At 41.9% G+C, this 18388-nt stretch overlaps 1 protein-coding gene across 1 annotated transcript; it reads left to right on the top strand.

Moving 5' to 3' along the window:
* Window positions 1–2274: 2274 nt before the first annotated feature.
* Window positions 2275–18388, top strand: wdr91 (WD repeat domain 91). The gene is made up of 18 exons (XM_003977302.3): window positions 2275–2505; window positions 3589–3725; window positions 5040–5219; window positions 5299–5506; window positions 5827–5909; window positions 6039–6148; window positions 10245–10416; window positions 10614–10787; window positions 11043–11209; window positions 11289–11343; window positions 11462–11557; window positions 13309–13403; window positions 13736–13889; window positions 15165–15273; window positions 15391–15503; window positions 15594–15701; window positions 15810–15899; window positions 18041–18388. Exons 2-18 carry the CDS (start codon window positions 3603–3605, stop codon window positions 18203–18205), a joined length of 2202 nt encoding a protein of 733 aa, XP_003977351.1. The 5' UTR covers window positions 2275–2505; window positions 3589–3602; the 3' UTR covers window positions 18206–18388.

Here is an 18388-nt window from a genome sequence, read left to right as displayed (position 1 = left end):
TATGTTGCGTGGGTGTTATTTCCCGGTTATCAAGCCTTGATTGCACAGGGGCATCCTTTGTTTTTCAAAGCTTGTCTCCTTGCCAGCTAGCGGCGCTGCTGGGGGCCGGGGGCCACCATCAGCATTGGTGTCCTTCCTGCCTGAACAAGAAACAAGCCTCTTGTCACTAGAGGGCAGCAGCGTTGAAGCTAATCTGCCTGTAAACCTGCTGCCGGTTCAACAAGGGAGAAGTTCACAGGAACACCAGTGAGCAGAGCCCAGTGTTCCAGGGTGAAGCTGTGTCCAGTTGTCCACTTCCAGGCTGTCCAGCTTGGGAGGCTGCCTAGGCGCCACCATAGCATCCAGCTTATAGGTGTGGAAGAATGGGACACACTGGCGGACCTCAGCCGCACGCCGACCAACAGTGCTTTGAAAATCCAATGCTGCCCAAACAGAATTTTATGTGGGCTTATCATGTGGCAATGTCCATGACCCACAGAGTAAAGGGATCCTCCAAGCACTCACCCGTGATACCCCACACATGCACAACAAAAAGGGGGAACCATGAAGCAACAACACCAGCAGGGACTGCACAGCTCCTTTGAGCCCACAGCACCTGAGAGACACATTAAAACAACCCACAAATATTGAAAAATGACCCCGTAAACTAAATAAATGCAAGATTCTGGTTCTTCCCCTCCCCAGGTACCTTTGTGGGGGTTATTTTACTGTATCATTTTACAGTAATGTGATAATAACCCTAACAGATTATCCTACGTGCCAATTTAGCAAATGTAAAGGAATGTGCTCGTAACTAGTGGATTACCAGAAGCCAAGCTCTTCTGACACTGTTCCCTGCTCCTTTTCACCAAGTTCCAGCATTAAGGGAAATAAAGTTTGCTCATGATGAGGTGCACTGATTAAGACTAGGATGACCTAGGATGGATTTTTTTTAACCTTTAATATCTCGGGACAGGCACTAGTGAAGCAACACAAAAGTCATGACTGAAATATCTGTAGCTGTGCTACAGCCTCCATGATGCTTGTACAGTCATCACATCTACTGTTGCTGTGAGCTCTGGATCTGCCACTGCTCAGGGTGCCGGAGCTCCACAACATTCAGTCATTTTCAGTTAGCTTTGTTTATTATGAGCCTGCTCACTGTTGGGTGTTCTGGTGATTATTTCTGTTTGTTTCAGTCTCTTCCCAGTTTGGCAGCAGTTTCTCTGTGCTTTTTTGATATTACCCTCAAATCTGAAAGAGACAAAAACCAGATCTGCTAACCGTCTTTTTGTCCTGATCTCGGCTCCACATCTCCATTCTACCATTGTAAAGGCAAAAGAACACCAAACAGAGGTAGAGGCATGATGAGAATCACTGGACCAAACACCAAGATCTGATTGTTACTTCATCCAAAACCTGATTACTTCAAAACCAGACATAGAAAAATCAGATATTTAAAAAAAATCAACAAAAACAAACTAAGGATAATCATGAGAAACACGTACAAACTCAAAGGGAATCACACTAACTGCTACTAACAACAGTGATCGATGACATACAGGTTAAAAAAAAAATCAAAATACTTGTGGGTTGAGCTGGGGTGCGTGTGTGTGTGTGTGTGTGTGTGTGTGTGTGTGTGTGTGGGGGGGGGGGGGGGGGGGGGGGGGTGTCTCTCACTCACTCACACTGAGAGAGAGCGAGATAAAATCGTACAAAAAAGTAAAATCCCCTCAAAGATCCCCAGGGAGGTGTAGAACCAGAATCTGGTTTAATTTGCAGAAAACATTTTGATTGTTCTGTTTTGGGATTTTTTTTTTGGTTGTTGTTTTTAATGAATTGTAAAATCTGCCCATTTTGCATTCTGTGATGAAATGATTTCAACATAAAACATTTTCTTTCAGTTTTTAGTTCTCCTACACTTTACCGTATGAAGTAATGTCGACGGGAACTTGATTTTCTTATGCAGGTGGCGCGAAGAGCTGAAGCACCTCAGATGAAAGAAGGGAAAATCAGCAAGTCATCTGGAATTGATTTTTTTTTTTTCTAACAATGTGTCATTTCCTGGGTAGAAAGTAAACGCTAACATTTCAAGTTAGTATTAAAACCTGTTTTTTGCTGAACCAAATTGCTAAACGATGGTTTTATTTGTGTTGTAATTTTTTGTTAAGCTGATTAAAATTGTGTATTTCCAAATATTTCATTTATGTTTTGATGAGCTGGATTTAATTATTGTTGTTGATATCCTATGTTGGCCGCCAGGGGGCGGCCGCAGAGTAATTATCACGTGACTGTCACCTGGAGCAGACCGGAAATAGGGTCGCTTCATGTCGTCGGCAGCGCAGAGGAAACCTGAGGCTCCGTGTGTTCTCTAAAGCATGTGCGAGGAGACCATCGGTTCCTCTCATCAGCTTCAGGAATACTTTCCTTTCACGTTGCTTTGTTGAACACATTTGTTTGACGTCGAAAACCCATTTCTGCTCGAGGAACTGCAGTTAAAAAGGATCCTCTTGGTTGTCCGTCCCGGTACGTAAACGCGGAAGATCCACATTAATGTTATTGGCGCATCTTTGGCCAAATGTTAATGTTAAGCGCAACATCAAAGACCTTAGAAGGTCACACCTTTGAGTTCAGTCCCGAGAACGGATCAAATGTGCGTAGAAACCATTGTCTTATGAGTCATTTCTACTATTTCCGTTTTCTCTTTTGTTAAAACAATTTACTACACTTTAGGGGTTGAATGTCAATTGCTCTTTTGAAGAAAAACACACACTATATATGTTTGTACATATACTATACAGATTGTGAATCAACACTGATACAAATTTTATTGTGATTTGATTAATCATTTGAAATTGGACATGCACAAATTTATCTTTAGATTCTTATATCAAAAAGCAGTTTCTTTTTGTTTGAACTCAATGGTTAGATAAAGCGACAGCAACAGTTCAAGGTATGAGTTTGAACTATACTGTCCATTCTTTGAATTCACTGGGAACCATATTTTATGGTTTATGCACATTATTGACATGAATCTTGGACAGTGCTGTTGTGCTCCTGATGTGCCTGTTGGTTGATGCACAAATCTGCATTGTGCATTGATTACATTTGTCATTAATGGTTCTTCTTTTGCTTAAATGTTTTAATTTTGCTTTAGTAAAGCAGGGTTTTATTTTTTTTACCTGCCAGCTAAGGTCCCCTGTCTCCACACAGTCAGTGAGATAGTTGTCATATTAATTAAATCTCTCACCATACAGATAAATGTCTTGTATTTTGCAGATTGCTTCTGATTATAAATGTGCTAACTGTTCACAGTACAAAATGGAGTTGCTGTGACATTGTTGTTGATTATTGATATATTATTAAAATAGTCACAACATTGTAATAGAGAAGGTAACCAGAGTCACCACAAATGACACAACCTTCAGGTCTGAGTGGCTTTTCTCTGTTTTGATACAATAGCAAACTGTTGTGAAAAGAACTGATGAGAGGTCAAACATTGGGGGAAAAAAACCTGTTGCTGTAAGTTCAGACAGGTTTGAAAAGTCCTGTCTCGACTGTCAATAAGTGATATTGTTGCATTGTTTAGAGTTCCATTTTATATTGCAGGGTCATAGGTCACCATGGGATCAGCTGTGGAGAGAACGGACGAACATGTGAGAGAATATCTTATTTACCGTGGTTTTACAAACACTCTGAGACATCTGGACAGTGAGATCAAAGCAGACAAAGAGAAAGGCTTCAGGGTAAGTTTGTCTCAAAATTCACATGTTCTATTCGGTCCGCTTTCACTTCTTTATCCTGTTCCTCTTCTCCTTCTTCTTCTCATCCTCCTTTGTCTCCATTCTCCTTTCGCAACATTTCACCCTCCTATTTATGACTTTTATTCTAAATTATTAGTGTTATACAAAATAAAAGCAGGCTACCGTATTTTCACGACCATAAGGCACACTGTATTAAAAGGCGCAGTCTCAGTTATGGGTGCTATTTCTGTATTTAAAACATACACAAGGCGCACCGTATTATTAGGCGCATGCTAAAACATACAGTAAAAAATGACAACAGAAGTAAAACAGTGAGTTTCGACACATTTATTGAACAAAATATTCATTCTTCCGCCACAAAACCATCAAAGTTTTCATCTCCTGTATCTGAATTAAACAGCTGCGCTATTTCAGTGTCCAACATCCCGAATTCCTCTTCTTAATCATCTGAATCGGACTCACCGACCGGTTCCGGTTCAGCGTTGATTTTGTGAAAGCTCTTACAATACATGAAGATGGTATCATAGCCCATGCATCTTCAATCCACCCGCATATGGTGGCATAACTTGCCCGCCGCTGCCTCAGTCTTGTGTTCGCCTTCCGTCATCCAGCGCTCTGTCCGTTTCCGTGGCAGCCGAGAACCATGGTGAACGACGACTTCTCGTGCCCCGTTGTGCGTATCGCCACCGCGCTGGTCCCTTTTTCTCCACTTTGTGGGTCAAAGGGATGTTAAAAGTCAGAGGGATCTCATCCATGTTGGTGATGTGGCTGGGCGCGGTTATCTTGTCGAGGCAGTAGGTGCGGAAAATGGCCACCCTCTCCTGGTAATCCGCTGGCAGCCGCTGCGCAACAGTTGTCCTCGCGCGTATGGAGAGATGCCGCCTCCTCATAAAGCGAAAACACTAAGATTGCTCGATTGCCATTTTCAGCCGCATATTCGATGGCCTGCAGTTTAAAGTAAGCCTCATTCATACGCGTCTCGCTTGACCAGCGCCATTTTAGGGCATCCTTACGCGTAGATGTGCCGCTAATCGATTGGTGGAGCGTTTACCGTAGTGCACCCACCAAAGGCGCACAGCAGCTTTTGGAATTCAGTCCACACACAAGGTGCTCCATATTATAAGGCGCACCGTCAATTTTTGAGAAAATCTCAGTGTTTGAGGTGCGCCTTATAGTCGTGAAAATACGGTAATTGCTGTCAAGATCTCAACATCATGTGAGCCTTTTAAATAATTTGTCTTGACCCCAGAAAGAGATTGATGCACAGGATGATGGAATAGTTTTTTCTGTCTGCAGGTAGACAAGATCATTGATCAGTTGCAGCAGTTTGTCCAGAGCTTTGACCTATTTGGCCTGAAGGATTACTGGCTCTACCTGGACAAACGGCTGTTCTCCAGGCTGGAGGACATTTACAGGACCACAGTCAACAAGCTGAGAACCAGCTTGTACAGATACTATGTCGTCAACACAATCCAGGTAACCTCATCAAAAGAATATGTGGTCCTGAAACACTACAACCCTTAGAGATTCTGATTGTATTATTTTGTTTTTCCAGAAAGGTAACCTGGAGAAGACGCAGGAGTTTTTCCAGAAGCAGGCACTGGAGCTGCAGGGTCAAGCTGATTGGCGTGATTGGTTCATCCTGCCATTTATTCCCTCTCCTGAGCAGAACCCTGCTTTCTCACCATACTTCTCCCGGCAGTGGGCCGACACCTTCCTGGTTTCACTGCACAACTTCCTGTCTGTCCTCTTCCAGTGTATGCATATCCTTAAAGGAAGGCCACGATGTAAATGCTTTACAGTTTGACAGTTGTGCTCCAACGTTTGATAAATTTTAAATACTACAGTAGACTCAGTCAGGAACTAATAACTTAGTTAGCTTTTGCCACCTGCTGTTGGTTATGGAAAATGTTCTTGGTTCATGGGCGTATGTGGGAGATTGTAGGTCGTGTGTTTGGACTGCACGTGCACACTTGAAACGAGTGGTGAAAACCCCAGTGACCAGCTTCTGTAACATACTCCCTTGTGAAGTGTGTGGGGAGCATTTCCCATGAGGCCATGTGGGTTCCTTAACTGATTTCACCTCAGCCTGTCCTGCTGAGTTTTGATGCTGAAGTCCAGAAGATGATGAGTCTGGGAGAAGAGAATGAGCAGCTCTGCCAGCTGGTGGGACAGAGCTCCTTTCTCTGCTGACTAATATTTCATATTCACGTTTCCACAGTAAAATTATTAGCGATGTCTCTATCAGTTGAACGTGTTGTAATAATTCCTCTTTGTCACCTGTTCTCCTTCCAGCTCTTTGCTCTACAGACGGAGAGTCGAGATCCGAAGGACGGGGACGAGGTGGTGCACCACAAGCTGCCGCTCTACATTCAGAACATGGATCGCCTTGGAGACACTGAACTGTGAGATCCTAACATCAATGTCTATCACTGACTGCAACTAAAATTGCTGTCATTTTTTAAAAAGTTTGTCATTTCCAGTATACATTACCATGTTATGATGCTAGATGGAGTTAAAGATGAAATATTGAAACCCAACAAACAAAAGGACAGAACTGATGGGCGATATAGAAAGTATAGGACCATCTTGATTTAATTTAAAGCTTACCATACATATTTTCTATCCTGATTCATAAAATACATGGATTTAGCTGTAAAATAGGATTTTATAAAATAAATCATATTTGAGCTCAGGCAGCTGGCTAATATATTATTTAAAGTTTGCCAATCAAATTTAATTTTGAATTGTTGTAACTTATTTATTTTGTTTGACAGTGAAATTAGTTTAATTATGAATATTGTTTAGCTCTTTATCTGTTTACTGCTTTTTTCCTCCGGGAATGTGGTGATTCCCCTCATTTCTGACTGAATTGTGTCTAGAGAGTTAGAGTGACGTTGAGTCCTGTGCCAATCTGAACAAATCCTTTACTGTGATGGACTGAAATGTGTTTAGTCATATTAAGTATTTGCTGATTCATATTTTGATTGATTTGTAATTGATCATTTTCAGTATTGAAACAGACTGTGAGAAAGTGAGATTAGACAGTTTAACTGTGTTCATCACATTTTTGAATGATTTGTTGCGCTAAATTTAACTTTTTTCCCTTTTAGCACTTTAACTCTTCCGTATTCTATAAAAAGTTTATTATTTTATTCTAACCTGAACTTTTTGAAAGTTTCTAAGTTTCTACAGAGCTTCTTATTGGATGCAGCCTTCCATCCTAAACACTCTGTTTCTCATCTCCATCTAGTCTCACTATATAAACAGTCCATTAAGTATAAAGTATTTATATTGGATATTTTCTTTTAATATTTTTGTATTTGAGTGTTTCTCTTGTCATTACCCTATTTCATATGCAGCCTGTTGCAGTTTACAACACTTTATAGTTTGTAGTCATTCCCAACATGTTTCACAAAAGCAATATGGTTTTTATACTGGCATCCAATTTAATTCGATTATTCAAACACAACATTTCTAATTTAAGTGGATCCCAGTGATCTATGTAAAATTACGGACATCCAATGGAGTCTTTTTAATAAATCAATAATAAATGTCATTTCTTCTCCCGAGGGTGAACATATATCAACTGCTGTGAGATTAGTGTTTATTTGTCGTGGTTATATTTTGCTTCCCAGGCTCATAAGGAACATTTGCGTGTACATCTGATGGAATACAACTCTGTTGCAGTGATGTATTTGTAGGTTTCTTCAGTAGGAAATGTCCAGATGTCCCAACTATTCCCAAAAGCATCTTCATATCTCCTGATATAGAACATTTTGCTGGTTAGGTATCACTTACAGAACCTTAGAAAAATATACCACTACTGACAGATGCTATATTTGGCTGACTGTAAATGTCCTCACAACAGGGATTCTCTGGATAAGCATACATTGTACAGGGGCATGCAAGAGTTGTGGCACTCCTGCTTAAAGTGTCTGTTATTGTGAAGTGCTCCTGAAGTGGAGGATAAAATCAGCTCCCAAAGAGTGAACAAGAGAAAGCAGCACACTTTAAAAGAATGGAAAACCCAAAGGAGATTTCAGCTAGATCAGACATTCATCAGTCTGTAAGGCTCATGGATTGTTGGAAAGGTCAGGTGATGCAAATGTCAAAGATTTATAAATACCCAGAAGACCTGGGTCCTCAGTTCAGAGTGTGATTAAGACATAAATGTAAATCAACTTAAGATTTGTAAGGCCAAGAAATGATCATATCATTAAGATTGCTAGAAAGACAAGTCATAACCCTGTTTGACAAAGGACCCCAGGAAGATTTCGCCGACTCAGTATTTGTGGTATTCTAAAGTGACGCCTTTGTGGTGAGGATGCTCACTTACTCTACATCCTCATCACAAACTCCCCAAATCTTAGAATTCCCTAAAACAACACCGTGATTTGCCTGATGCATTTTAGAACAAGTCTCAGTCAAGGACTGATGAGGTTAACGTAGAATTCTGGCTGCAGTGAGCAATGTATGTTTCAGTGGGAAAAGGGCACAGAAATTAATGGAAAGAACACCGGTCTGGAGAAGATAGGAGAGGAGAGGGAAGGGGAGGTAGAGGAGAGGAGAGGCATAGAGCATAGAAATACATACAGAGTGCAGTGCTATGGAGACTGCATCATCTATGCTCCTGTTGCTGCAGTAGGTAAACTGGTGTGGGTCGAGTGTGGGTAGGAGGCAGTCCTTCAGGTGTGCCAGGACTTCATAATGATGGAGGTAAGTGCTACCAGGTGGTAGCCGTTAAGGCACGTCGACTTGGAATGTTTTGGTACTGGAACAATGACTGTGGCCTTGAAGCATGTCGGAACCACTGCATGGGCAAGGGACAGGTTGAAGATGTCTGTAAAAATCCCGGAGAGCTGTTCTGCACATGCTTTGAGCACACATCCAGGGATGCCGTCATGACCAGCAGCCTTGAGTGGTTTGATCCGGCTCAGGGATGTATAGACAGCATTGGAGGAGAGTGTGAGGGGTTGGTGGTCTGTTGACAGTGGGGTCCTGGAGGCAGTTATTAAGCTCATTCAGCCTGGATGCCTTGCCACATATGCCTGATTATGGTACGTGGTGATCTGCTTCGTGGTTGTGATGATGTCTATGGTGGTGGTGATGTGGTCCAGAACTGAGGAGGTGAGATTGTCAATATCAATGGGTGAGCCACAGCTGGCCTGGGGAGTAAACATACTCCAGTCTGTAGGTTGAAACCTATCCTGGAGTACAGAGTCTGCCCCTGCTGGCCACACCTTGATGGTCTGACACGGTTGATGAGCAGTGAGTTCTTGGGGGTGAGGAACACAGAAAGGTGGTCTCATTGTCCTAGGTGTGGGAGGGGTGTTGCCGTATAAGCATCAGCCATGTTTGTGTAAACATGGTCCAGGGTTTTGCTCCCTCTTGTACTGCAGGAAACCTGTTAGTGGAATTTGGGAAGCACTGTTTTTAAGTTTGTGTGGTTGAAATCACCCGCAACGATAAATTCAGCCTCCGGGTGGGTGGTTTGTTGGCTAATGGCCACATGAAGCTCCTTCATTGCGAGTGTGGCATTAGCATCCAGGGGAATGTAAGCTGCAGTTATTATGATGGATGTAAATTCCCGAGGCAGATAAAACGGTCTACATTTAACCATTATAAATTCAAGGTAGGCTGAACAATGTCTCCTAAGAGTAACAGAATCCGTCTACCAGGTCTTGTTGATATAGATGAACAGTCCCCTGCCTCTGGTCTAACCAGAGTCATCAGTGGTTATAGACAGTGGTTATATTACAAACAAAGCCAATAGTGCGTGGTTTTGTTGTGGCATCACTGATTTTTACAGAGGATTTGCACCGTTATTCATGTAAGTGAGCTCAACTCATGAATCACACTAAGTTGCCAGAAATATAGATCCATTTCCTGTGACGGCCACCCAGTGTCTGCTTGAAGTAGGGATAAAAATAAATTGCAAACTTTTCTTTCCAAATGTATTTTCTTTTTGGATATTTTCTCATGCTAATAATTTGTAGTTTTTTGTGTGAGTTGTTTTAAATTTTAAGATACGCCGAGGTTGAAAACTCCCAGCAAATGTTTTATTTATGTTCATTACAAGGGCTGATGAAGAAGGCAGAACTGGCATATAAGATAGTTTAGTCCATTTTGATAGCTAACTTTATTTAGCACAGTAGCAATAAGTAAATTAATATAAAATTCTACAATCTTGTGCTTCATATTAAAAACTAGCATCTTACCAAATGTCCTAATTGGATCGTTTTCTTGATGGAATATTCTGAAAATTTGAAGAATCTTATGTCATATTTGTATTCCAACTTATTTCATTAAGTTAAAAGTCCCTGTGTTTGAAATGTGGGATTTTTCTTTTTTTCTTTAATCTTTAATGATTTAGTTTCAACTGATGCGCATTTTTTTCATTTCTTCTCAGTCAGAAGTTTGAATTGTTAGTTTTTCCCTTGGTGCCCCGGTGGTAATGAGACTTCTTTCCTTTTTATTTACCCCCTTTTTGTTTCTTAGGGACTTGGTGACAAGTCAGCGTGCAGTTACTATCACCACAACTCCTTCTAGAAACTTCTTTTCTACATTCCTAACACAAGGCCGGCGCACTCCTGGAAAAACACAGCAGATGAACTGCGGCTCATCTCCAAGCCAGGCAGTTGTAGGCAGAAAAGAGCCAACAACGAACCCAGTGAGAGCCACTTCATTTGGTCCATAGTTATTGGGAAGGTTGACATACATTGTGAACAATCAGGAGCTGAATTGAACATTGCCTGCACCCTATATTATGGGGTATATGCCGGTGGATTGTTGAGTTCATCCTCAATATTGTGAGAACCTACCGAATTTCTTTCCCGCTCTCTTTGTATATCATTTGGTCCTTTGTAGTCAAGAGAACCAGCACAGCTCAAAGAGGTGAAGTCAGTTTGCCAGATATCAGCTGGCGAACCTGCAACCTCCCAGGCACAACAGATGACAATCCAAACTGCACCTTTGAGGCAGAAAAGACTCCAGGACCGTGAGAAAGAAAGGAAGGAGCTCTTCTCCAAACCACCATCACAGGTGCCTGAAAGTTTAAGTTTAAAAACGTCATCTTGTCGATATCAGTTTCACATTATTAAAAGTGCTTCCACATCTAAGAACTGATTCTTGGTGAGTCACTTTTATTGATGGAGTATTTAAAGACATTTATAAATAATAATCTTGTTAATGGAAGAATATTATAGGTGTGTGAGCGCAACCAATATGATGAATAAGGCCTTTTCCTTTTTCAAAGAAACTGGCCATTAAGTCCTCTCTTTGCAATAATATCCTCAGAATGCAGAGAAGAAAGGGGAGACAGAGCTTGGGGAGACATCTGGTGAACCCCCCAGCTCATACTTAACCAGCAGGAACTGGGAAGGGGGTGTCTCCATGGAACAGGCTTTCATCAAACTGAGCCAGGAGGAGTACGGAGAACATCACTCATCAATCATGCACTGCAGGTTCGCTCTCTTCTGTCACATTTAATAAAGATGATCTGACATTAGGCCAACATCTCATCCATTCTCCTCTTTTCTTCAGGGTTGATGGTTCTGGTCGTCGGGTTGCTAGTTTGGATGTCGACGGGGTGATCAAGGTAAATTATTTCATTTTTAAGTTATACACAATGGACTATAATAAAACAGCTTCCCTTTTTTCTTGTTCTGAACAGAATGTACCCAATAAATAGAGCCTTAATTCATTTCTCCTCACAGGTGTGGTCATTCAACCCTATAATGCAGACCAAAGCCACCATCATGTCTAAGTCTCCTCTGCTGTCTCTTGAGTGGGCCACCAAGCCAGACAGACTGGTAAAAATGACATACAATCATAAACTTGTATTGTGGAATGATTTGAGCCTTTAGGCTAAATATTATATGAATTATTGGCTTGTCAAGGTGTTAAGTGGATTCTGACCTCAGACCTTCCTGCCCAGCATTAGAGCTGCCATTTTATTAGGTCCACCTTGCTAGTCAAAGGTTGGAGCCCTTTTTGCCTTCAGAACTACCTGAATTCTTCATGACATACACTCAAGAATGCGTTGGAGATTTTGGTCCATGTGACATGAGGGCAATTAAGCAGTTGCTGCAGATCTGTTATGTGAATCTGATGACCACATCCCCAAGGTGATCTACTAGACTGAGATCTGGTGACTTTAGAGGCCACTGGAGTACAGTCATCCCATTGTCCTGGTCCAGAAACCAATTCGAGATGATCTGAGCTGTGTGACAGGGTGCATCATCCTGCTGGAACTAGCCATCAGAAGATGGTCCACTGTGGTCATAAAGGGATGGAGATGGTCAGCAGCAACACTCAGGGAGGCTGCAGCATTTGAACAAGGTACTGAGGGGCCCAAAGAGTGCCAAGAAATATCCCCCACCATTACACCAGCAGCACCAGCCTGAACCCTTGATACCAGGCAGGATGGATCCAGGCTTCTATGTTATTTACACCAAATTCTGAAACAACCATCTGAAGGTTGCAGCTGAAATTGACTTATCGGACCAGGAAATGTTTTTCTGTTGTTCTATTGTCCAGTTTTGGTGAGTCTTTCTGAGGTAGCCTCACCTTCCTGTTCTTAGGTGACAGGAGGAGCACCGGTGTGGTGTCCTGCTGCTGTAGCCCAGCTCCTTCAAGGTTCCATGTTGTCTGCCTTCAGAGACGATGTTCTACATTCCTTTGTTGAAACCAATGGATATTTAAGTTAATGTTGTCTTTCTATCATCCAGTCTTCCCAGTCTCCTCTGACCTCTCACATCAACAAGGCACACAACATTTGCCACTCACTGGATATTTCCTCTCTTTTTGGTCATTCTCTGTAAAGCCAAGATATGGTTGTACATCAAAATCCCAATAAATCTGCAACTTCTGAAATACTCAGACCAGCCTGTCTGGCACCAACAAACAGCCACCATCAATGTCCCTTGAATCCCCTTTCTTATCCATTCTGATGCTAGTTTGAACTTCAGCAAGTTGTCTTGATCCTAAATGCCTAAATTCATTGAGTTGCGGCATTGCGACAAAAATCCGTTTTTCCCATTTTTGCATTTCATTATAACGTTCAGCCTACAGTGTTAAAGGTGCTAAAGGTGCACCATGTAATCCTGCATGACATACCTCCCATTGACGTTTACATTAGTACAAAATCTTCCAGTTGTTTCTGGACCGATCATTAATGTGTCGAAATTGAAATTTGTTCTGTGGTTTGTTAATGGCACCAAGCTGGCTCCAGCTGTTCAGTGTGTAAATTTATATGTGTATCTGTTAACCCTCACACACACACACACAACCCTCCCCCAACCAGAGACCACAGTGTATTCACAAGGCAGGGGCCCAATGGTTCGAGACGAGGTGCCAACAATTTTAGATGGGAAATAAAATCACCATGCAAAATTGCACAGTGCACCTTTATGCTGTGCAACAGCACCAATGTCTGAGAAGTAGCCAAGTGCAACCGAATAAAATCAAGTCTCCTTTATAACAGCACTGTTACTGTATAAATATAAGGTCTATAAGACAGGATCTATTTATTTATTTATTTACGGTGACTATGTGTTTCCAGTTGCTTCTCGGTAGTGGTGTTGGTACAGTGCGATTGTACGATACAGAAGCCAAGAAAAACCTCTATGAGATGAACATTGATGAGACGCACCCACGGTAAATCAATTTTGCTGGAATGACCTTATATGCTTTGCTTTTATGCAGGAAAAAATGATTAAAAAAACTGATTTTAAAAAAAACATTAAAACAAACTGGTTGTTTGCTTAATAATGTCATGAGTACAAGTGAAAGATCTTTAATAACTCTAATAATCTGTAACATTCTTGCACAATATCATTTTGATAACTGGAACATTCAGATGAAAGAAATAGGAACCATTAAAAACAAAAAGCAAATTTATTTAAATTCATGTCAAACTTATTTGATACATTCATGGAATTGTCTTGATAAAAACTTGATAAAGTCACATCTGTTGTATTTCTATACAGCATCCTGTCTCTAGCATGCAGCCCCAGCGGTTCTTCATTTGTCTGTTCAGCTGCAGCTCTCAGTCGATCTGGAAGCTGTGATTCTGTTCCACAAATCTGCATCCCAGCGTCTGGACAGCTGCTCTTATGGGACACCAAGACTGTTAAACAACAGGTACGGTAGTTAGCCTGTCATGTAGTGATTAGTTGTAATATAGCAGGTAGGAACCCTGCAGGAACCTGGAACTCATCACTCAGTGAATCCCAACATCATGAAAAGAGTGGGTTTATTTAAAATATTCTCTTTATTTGACAATCATTTTCTGTCACCAGGTGCATCATACACACAAAAAAACAACTAAAAGGACATTAAAATATTTGTCTCAGACAGCAACATTAACATATACTCTAGTGCCAAAAGGGTTTTTTGGTCTGGCTTCTTCTGAACTTGAGTGACAACCCATTCTTAATCCACCCTCCACAGCTATAACAGCTTCAGTTCTTCTGTGTGTTTAGGAGTTTGTTTTGGGGAATTTTTGACCATTTTTCCAGAATTGCATCTGTTGTTTAAATGCTGATTTTGGACAAGAAGGTCTGGCTCATAGTCTCAACTCTAATTCATACCAAAGGTATTCTGTTGGGATATTAAAGCTCTGTGAAGGCCAGCTGCTTCCACACCAAACTCCCTCCTGGTGTGCAGTACTGTAGGACAGTACAGGGCCGTCCCCAAACTGTTCACACAAAGTTGGGAGCATGGAATTGTCCAAGACGCCGGAAGATTTCTTTACTCAGGAATTTAGGGGCTGAGCCCAACTTCTGAACAATTCCACACCATAATCTCCCGTCACCTAACTTTACACTTGGCACAAAGCAGTCAGTCAAGTGCCGTCTTCCTGGCAACGGCCAAACCCAGACTCCTGCTTTGCACCACTCCATCCAACACCTTAGAAATAAGAGGTGGTTTGCTCGTTTCTATAATTTGAGGATTATGACCCTTAAGCACAAAGTGTTTGATTGGATATACCACACCACATGTGCCATTAGATGTTTTTCTGTCACTGTACTCTATGGGTATGAGTAAATCACTTGAAAAAACACAAACACATCTGCAGTACAGTGTAGCGTTGATAACATGTCATAACAAGGCTGCTGCTTATTGTTTTCAAAGCAGTGATGTGAGGAATTCCTCTTTAACAGAGTCCTGAACTACACCTTTGCATCCTCTGAAGTGCAGAAACTTGCCTTGCCCTTATATTTGCACCTGTCTGATATAGCTTTTTTTTTTTTTATCTTTGCCACTGTTGTTTTTTGGGGGGTGGGTCAGGTCTCTGGGTTTCTGCAATGCCCTAGACACAATCTTGATTTAAAGAGCTGCTATATACATAATACTGAATTGAGGTGAAGCTTTCCTCATGTCAGCAGCACACTCATTTCCTTGTCTGTTTGTCAGCTTCAGTTTTCTTTAGAGCCTGAACCAGTAGCAATTAACTGCACAGCTTTCAACCACAATGGAAACTTATTGGTAACTGGAGCAGCTGATGGGATCATCCGACTGTTTGGTATGAGTTTAATGGGCAGATTGATTCATGTTTTGTTTTTTTTATCCATTATATATCTGATTGTCTCCCTAAAATATGAAACGATTAATAAGTGAAAATGGTAAACATGTCCGGCAGACATGCAACAGTATGAGAGTGCTATGAGTTGGAAAGCTCATGATGGGGAAGTTTACAGTGTGGAGTTCAGCTATGATGAAAACACCGTCTTCAGTATCGGAGAAGATGGCAAGGTGGGTGTCTGGCAGTAAACACACCATCTTTTTTTGAAGAATTAAACAATCGTAATAGAGTTGAGATGAAGTATTTTTACCCCCTCACAGTTTATCCAGTGGAACATTCATCGGTGCGGGGTGAAACAGTCAGAGCAGTCTCTAGCTCAGGATGCTACTGGACCCTTCATCCTGTCAGGATACAGTGGCTATAAACAGGTGAGTCTTGCACATTTAAATTCTTCACAATTCTATAGAACTGAATCAGATTTTGTTTGAAAAAGTTACATCCATTTTAATAATACTGTGTCATATGTCTTTATTCAGGTTCAGGTTCCTCGAGGTCGACTCTTTGCCTTTGATTCTGAAGGGCAACATGTTCTGATGTGTTCCAGCAGTGGGGGGCTCATTCAACGAGTAAATATGTCAACTTTACCATCTCTCTCATCTCAGTCCAGTCAAACCTCTTTTGTTCTTGGTTCGCACTTTATTTGTATCCCTTATGTGTTTTTTTTCTTAATCATCTTTGTTGTGTTCTGTTAATTGAATTGAAATCTAAGTTAAATGTAACTATAACATATAACAACAATGTCCCTGCTTGGCGTATAACATAACCTTCTTAACAGTTGGTCCTCTCATTCCACATAGTTCACATTACATAATCATCAAATATTTTCAGTGGGTGACACACAGGGAATTTTCCCTTTTTGCTTCTTTCCTCAATGGAGTAAATATATATATATATATATGTAAGTGTGTGTGTGTGTGTGTGTGTGTGTGTATATATATATGTATATATGTGTGTGTGTGTGTATATATATATATATGTATGTATGTGTGTGTGTGTGTATATATACAGTATATATATATATATATATATATATATTACTGCTCAAATAAATTAGAGGAACACTTCGAAAACACATCAGATCTAAATGGGGGGGGGGGGGGTGACCTTGAATATCTTTCCTGATAAAAAGTAGGTGATGTATTAGTAACAAAATGATGCCACATAATTTGATAGAAATGAAAATGATCAGGGGGGGGAATCAAAGACGCCCCAAAAATGAAAGTGGAAAAAATGATGCAGCAGACTGGTCCATTTTGCCAAAATGTCATTGTAACAACTTAAAATGATTCTCAGTAGTTTGTGTGGCCCCCACGTGCTTGTGCGCATGCCTGACAACGTCGGGGCATGCTCCTAATGAGACGATGAATGGTGTCCTGGGGGATCTCCTCCCAGATCTGGACCAGGGCATTACTGAGCTCCTGGACAGTCTGAGGATCAACCTGGTGGCGCCGCATGGACCTAAACATAATGTCCCAGAGGTGTTCTATTGGGTTTAGGTCAGGTGAACATGGGAGCCAGTCAATGGTATGAATCCTTCATCCTCCAGGAACTGCCTGCATACTCTGGCTAGCCACATGAGGTCGGGCATTGTTGTAGACCAGGAGGAACCCAGGTCCCACTGCACCAGCGTAGGTTCTGACAGTGGGTCCAAGGATTTTACCCCGATACCTAATAGCAGTCAGGGTGCCATTATCTAACCTGTAGAGGTCTGTGCGTCCTTCCAGGGATATGCCTCCCCAGACCATCACTGACCTACCACCAAACCGGTCATGCTGAATGATGTTGCAGGCATCATAACGTTCTCCACGGCATCTCCAGAACCCTTCACGTCTGTCACATGTGCTCAGGTTGAACCTGCTCTCAGCGGTGAAGAGCACAGGGCACCAGTGGCGTAGTTGCCAATTCTGGTGGTCTATGGCAAATGCCAATCGAGCTCTACGGTGCCGGGCAGTGAGCACAGGGCACACTACAGGACGTCGGGCCCTCAGGCCACCCTCATGGAGCCTGTTTCTGATTGTTTGGTCAGAAACATTCACACCAGTGGCCTGCTGGAGGTCATTTTGTAGGGCTCTGGCAGTGCTCATCCGGTTCCTCCTTGCACAAAGGAGCAGATACCAATCCTACTGAGAGTTTAAGGACCTTCTATGGCCCTGTCCAGCTCTCCTGGAGTAACTACCTGTCTCCTGGAATCTCGTCCATGCTCTTGAGACTGTGCTGGGGAGACAGCAAACCTTCTTGCAACGGCACGTATTGATGTACCATCCTTGAGGAGATGGACTACTTGTGCAACCTCTGTAGCGATCAGGTACCGCACCATGCTATCAACAGAGATGTTGATCCAAGCCAAATGAATAACTACAGCAGTAGAAAGTCAGTCAGTAAAAAAATCAGCCAAAAGAGATCAGGAGGGAAAAAGGTATCAGTGGCCTCAACCTGGAAAGCCATTCCTGTTTTGGGGGCCATCTCATTGTTGCCCCTCTGATGCTCCCGTTGTTGATTTCAGGAACAACAAAGCAGCAGAAACTGATTAACAACCCCCGCTGCTACTTAACTGACCAGCTCAATATCCCAGAAGTTTGACTCATAGGTTGCTATACTCTGATTAAAAAGTGTTCCTCTATTTTTTATGTATGTATGTATAATTTTGCCGTATCTGTATTTTGTGTTGTAATATTTTCTTTTAAACCTTCATTTCACCTCCTTCCAGCTTACCAGTGGGGAACCAGCACTGGAAGGTGTGCTGTCATTAGGCGGTCACAAAGCACCAGTGGTCACCGTTGATTGGTGCTCAGCTGTGGACTGTGGCACCTGCCTGACAGCCTCCATGGACGGGAAGGTCAAACTGAGTACACTATTAGCACAGAACTCCTGACAGAAGACATTGGAGGGGTCACGTTGTGATTGTAGAACCATGAATGCAGGTTAATCATATTGTATTCTACCCTAATGGCCAGTTCACAAGTTAAAAAGTTCATCCACCAGTCATAAAAGTGCCGTCTACCCTCTTACTTCCTCTTATTTCAACAACTATTAAATAAACAGCTTAAGCACTTTA

This window comes from Takifugu rubripes, chromosome 6, assembly GCF_901000725.2.
Source record: "Takifugu rubripes chromosome 6, fTakRub1.2, whole genome shotgun sequence".
Lineage (NCBI taxonomy): Eukaryota > Metazoa > Chordata > Actinopteri > Tetraodontiformes > Tetraodontidae > Takifugu > Takifugu rubripes.
Note: the sequence above shows the minus strand (reverse complement) of the source record. Positions and strands in the feature narration are given on the sequence as shown.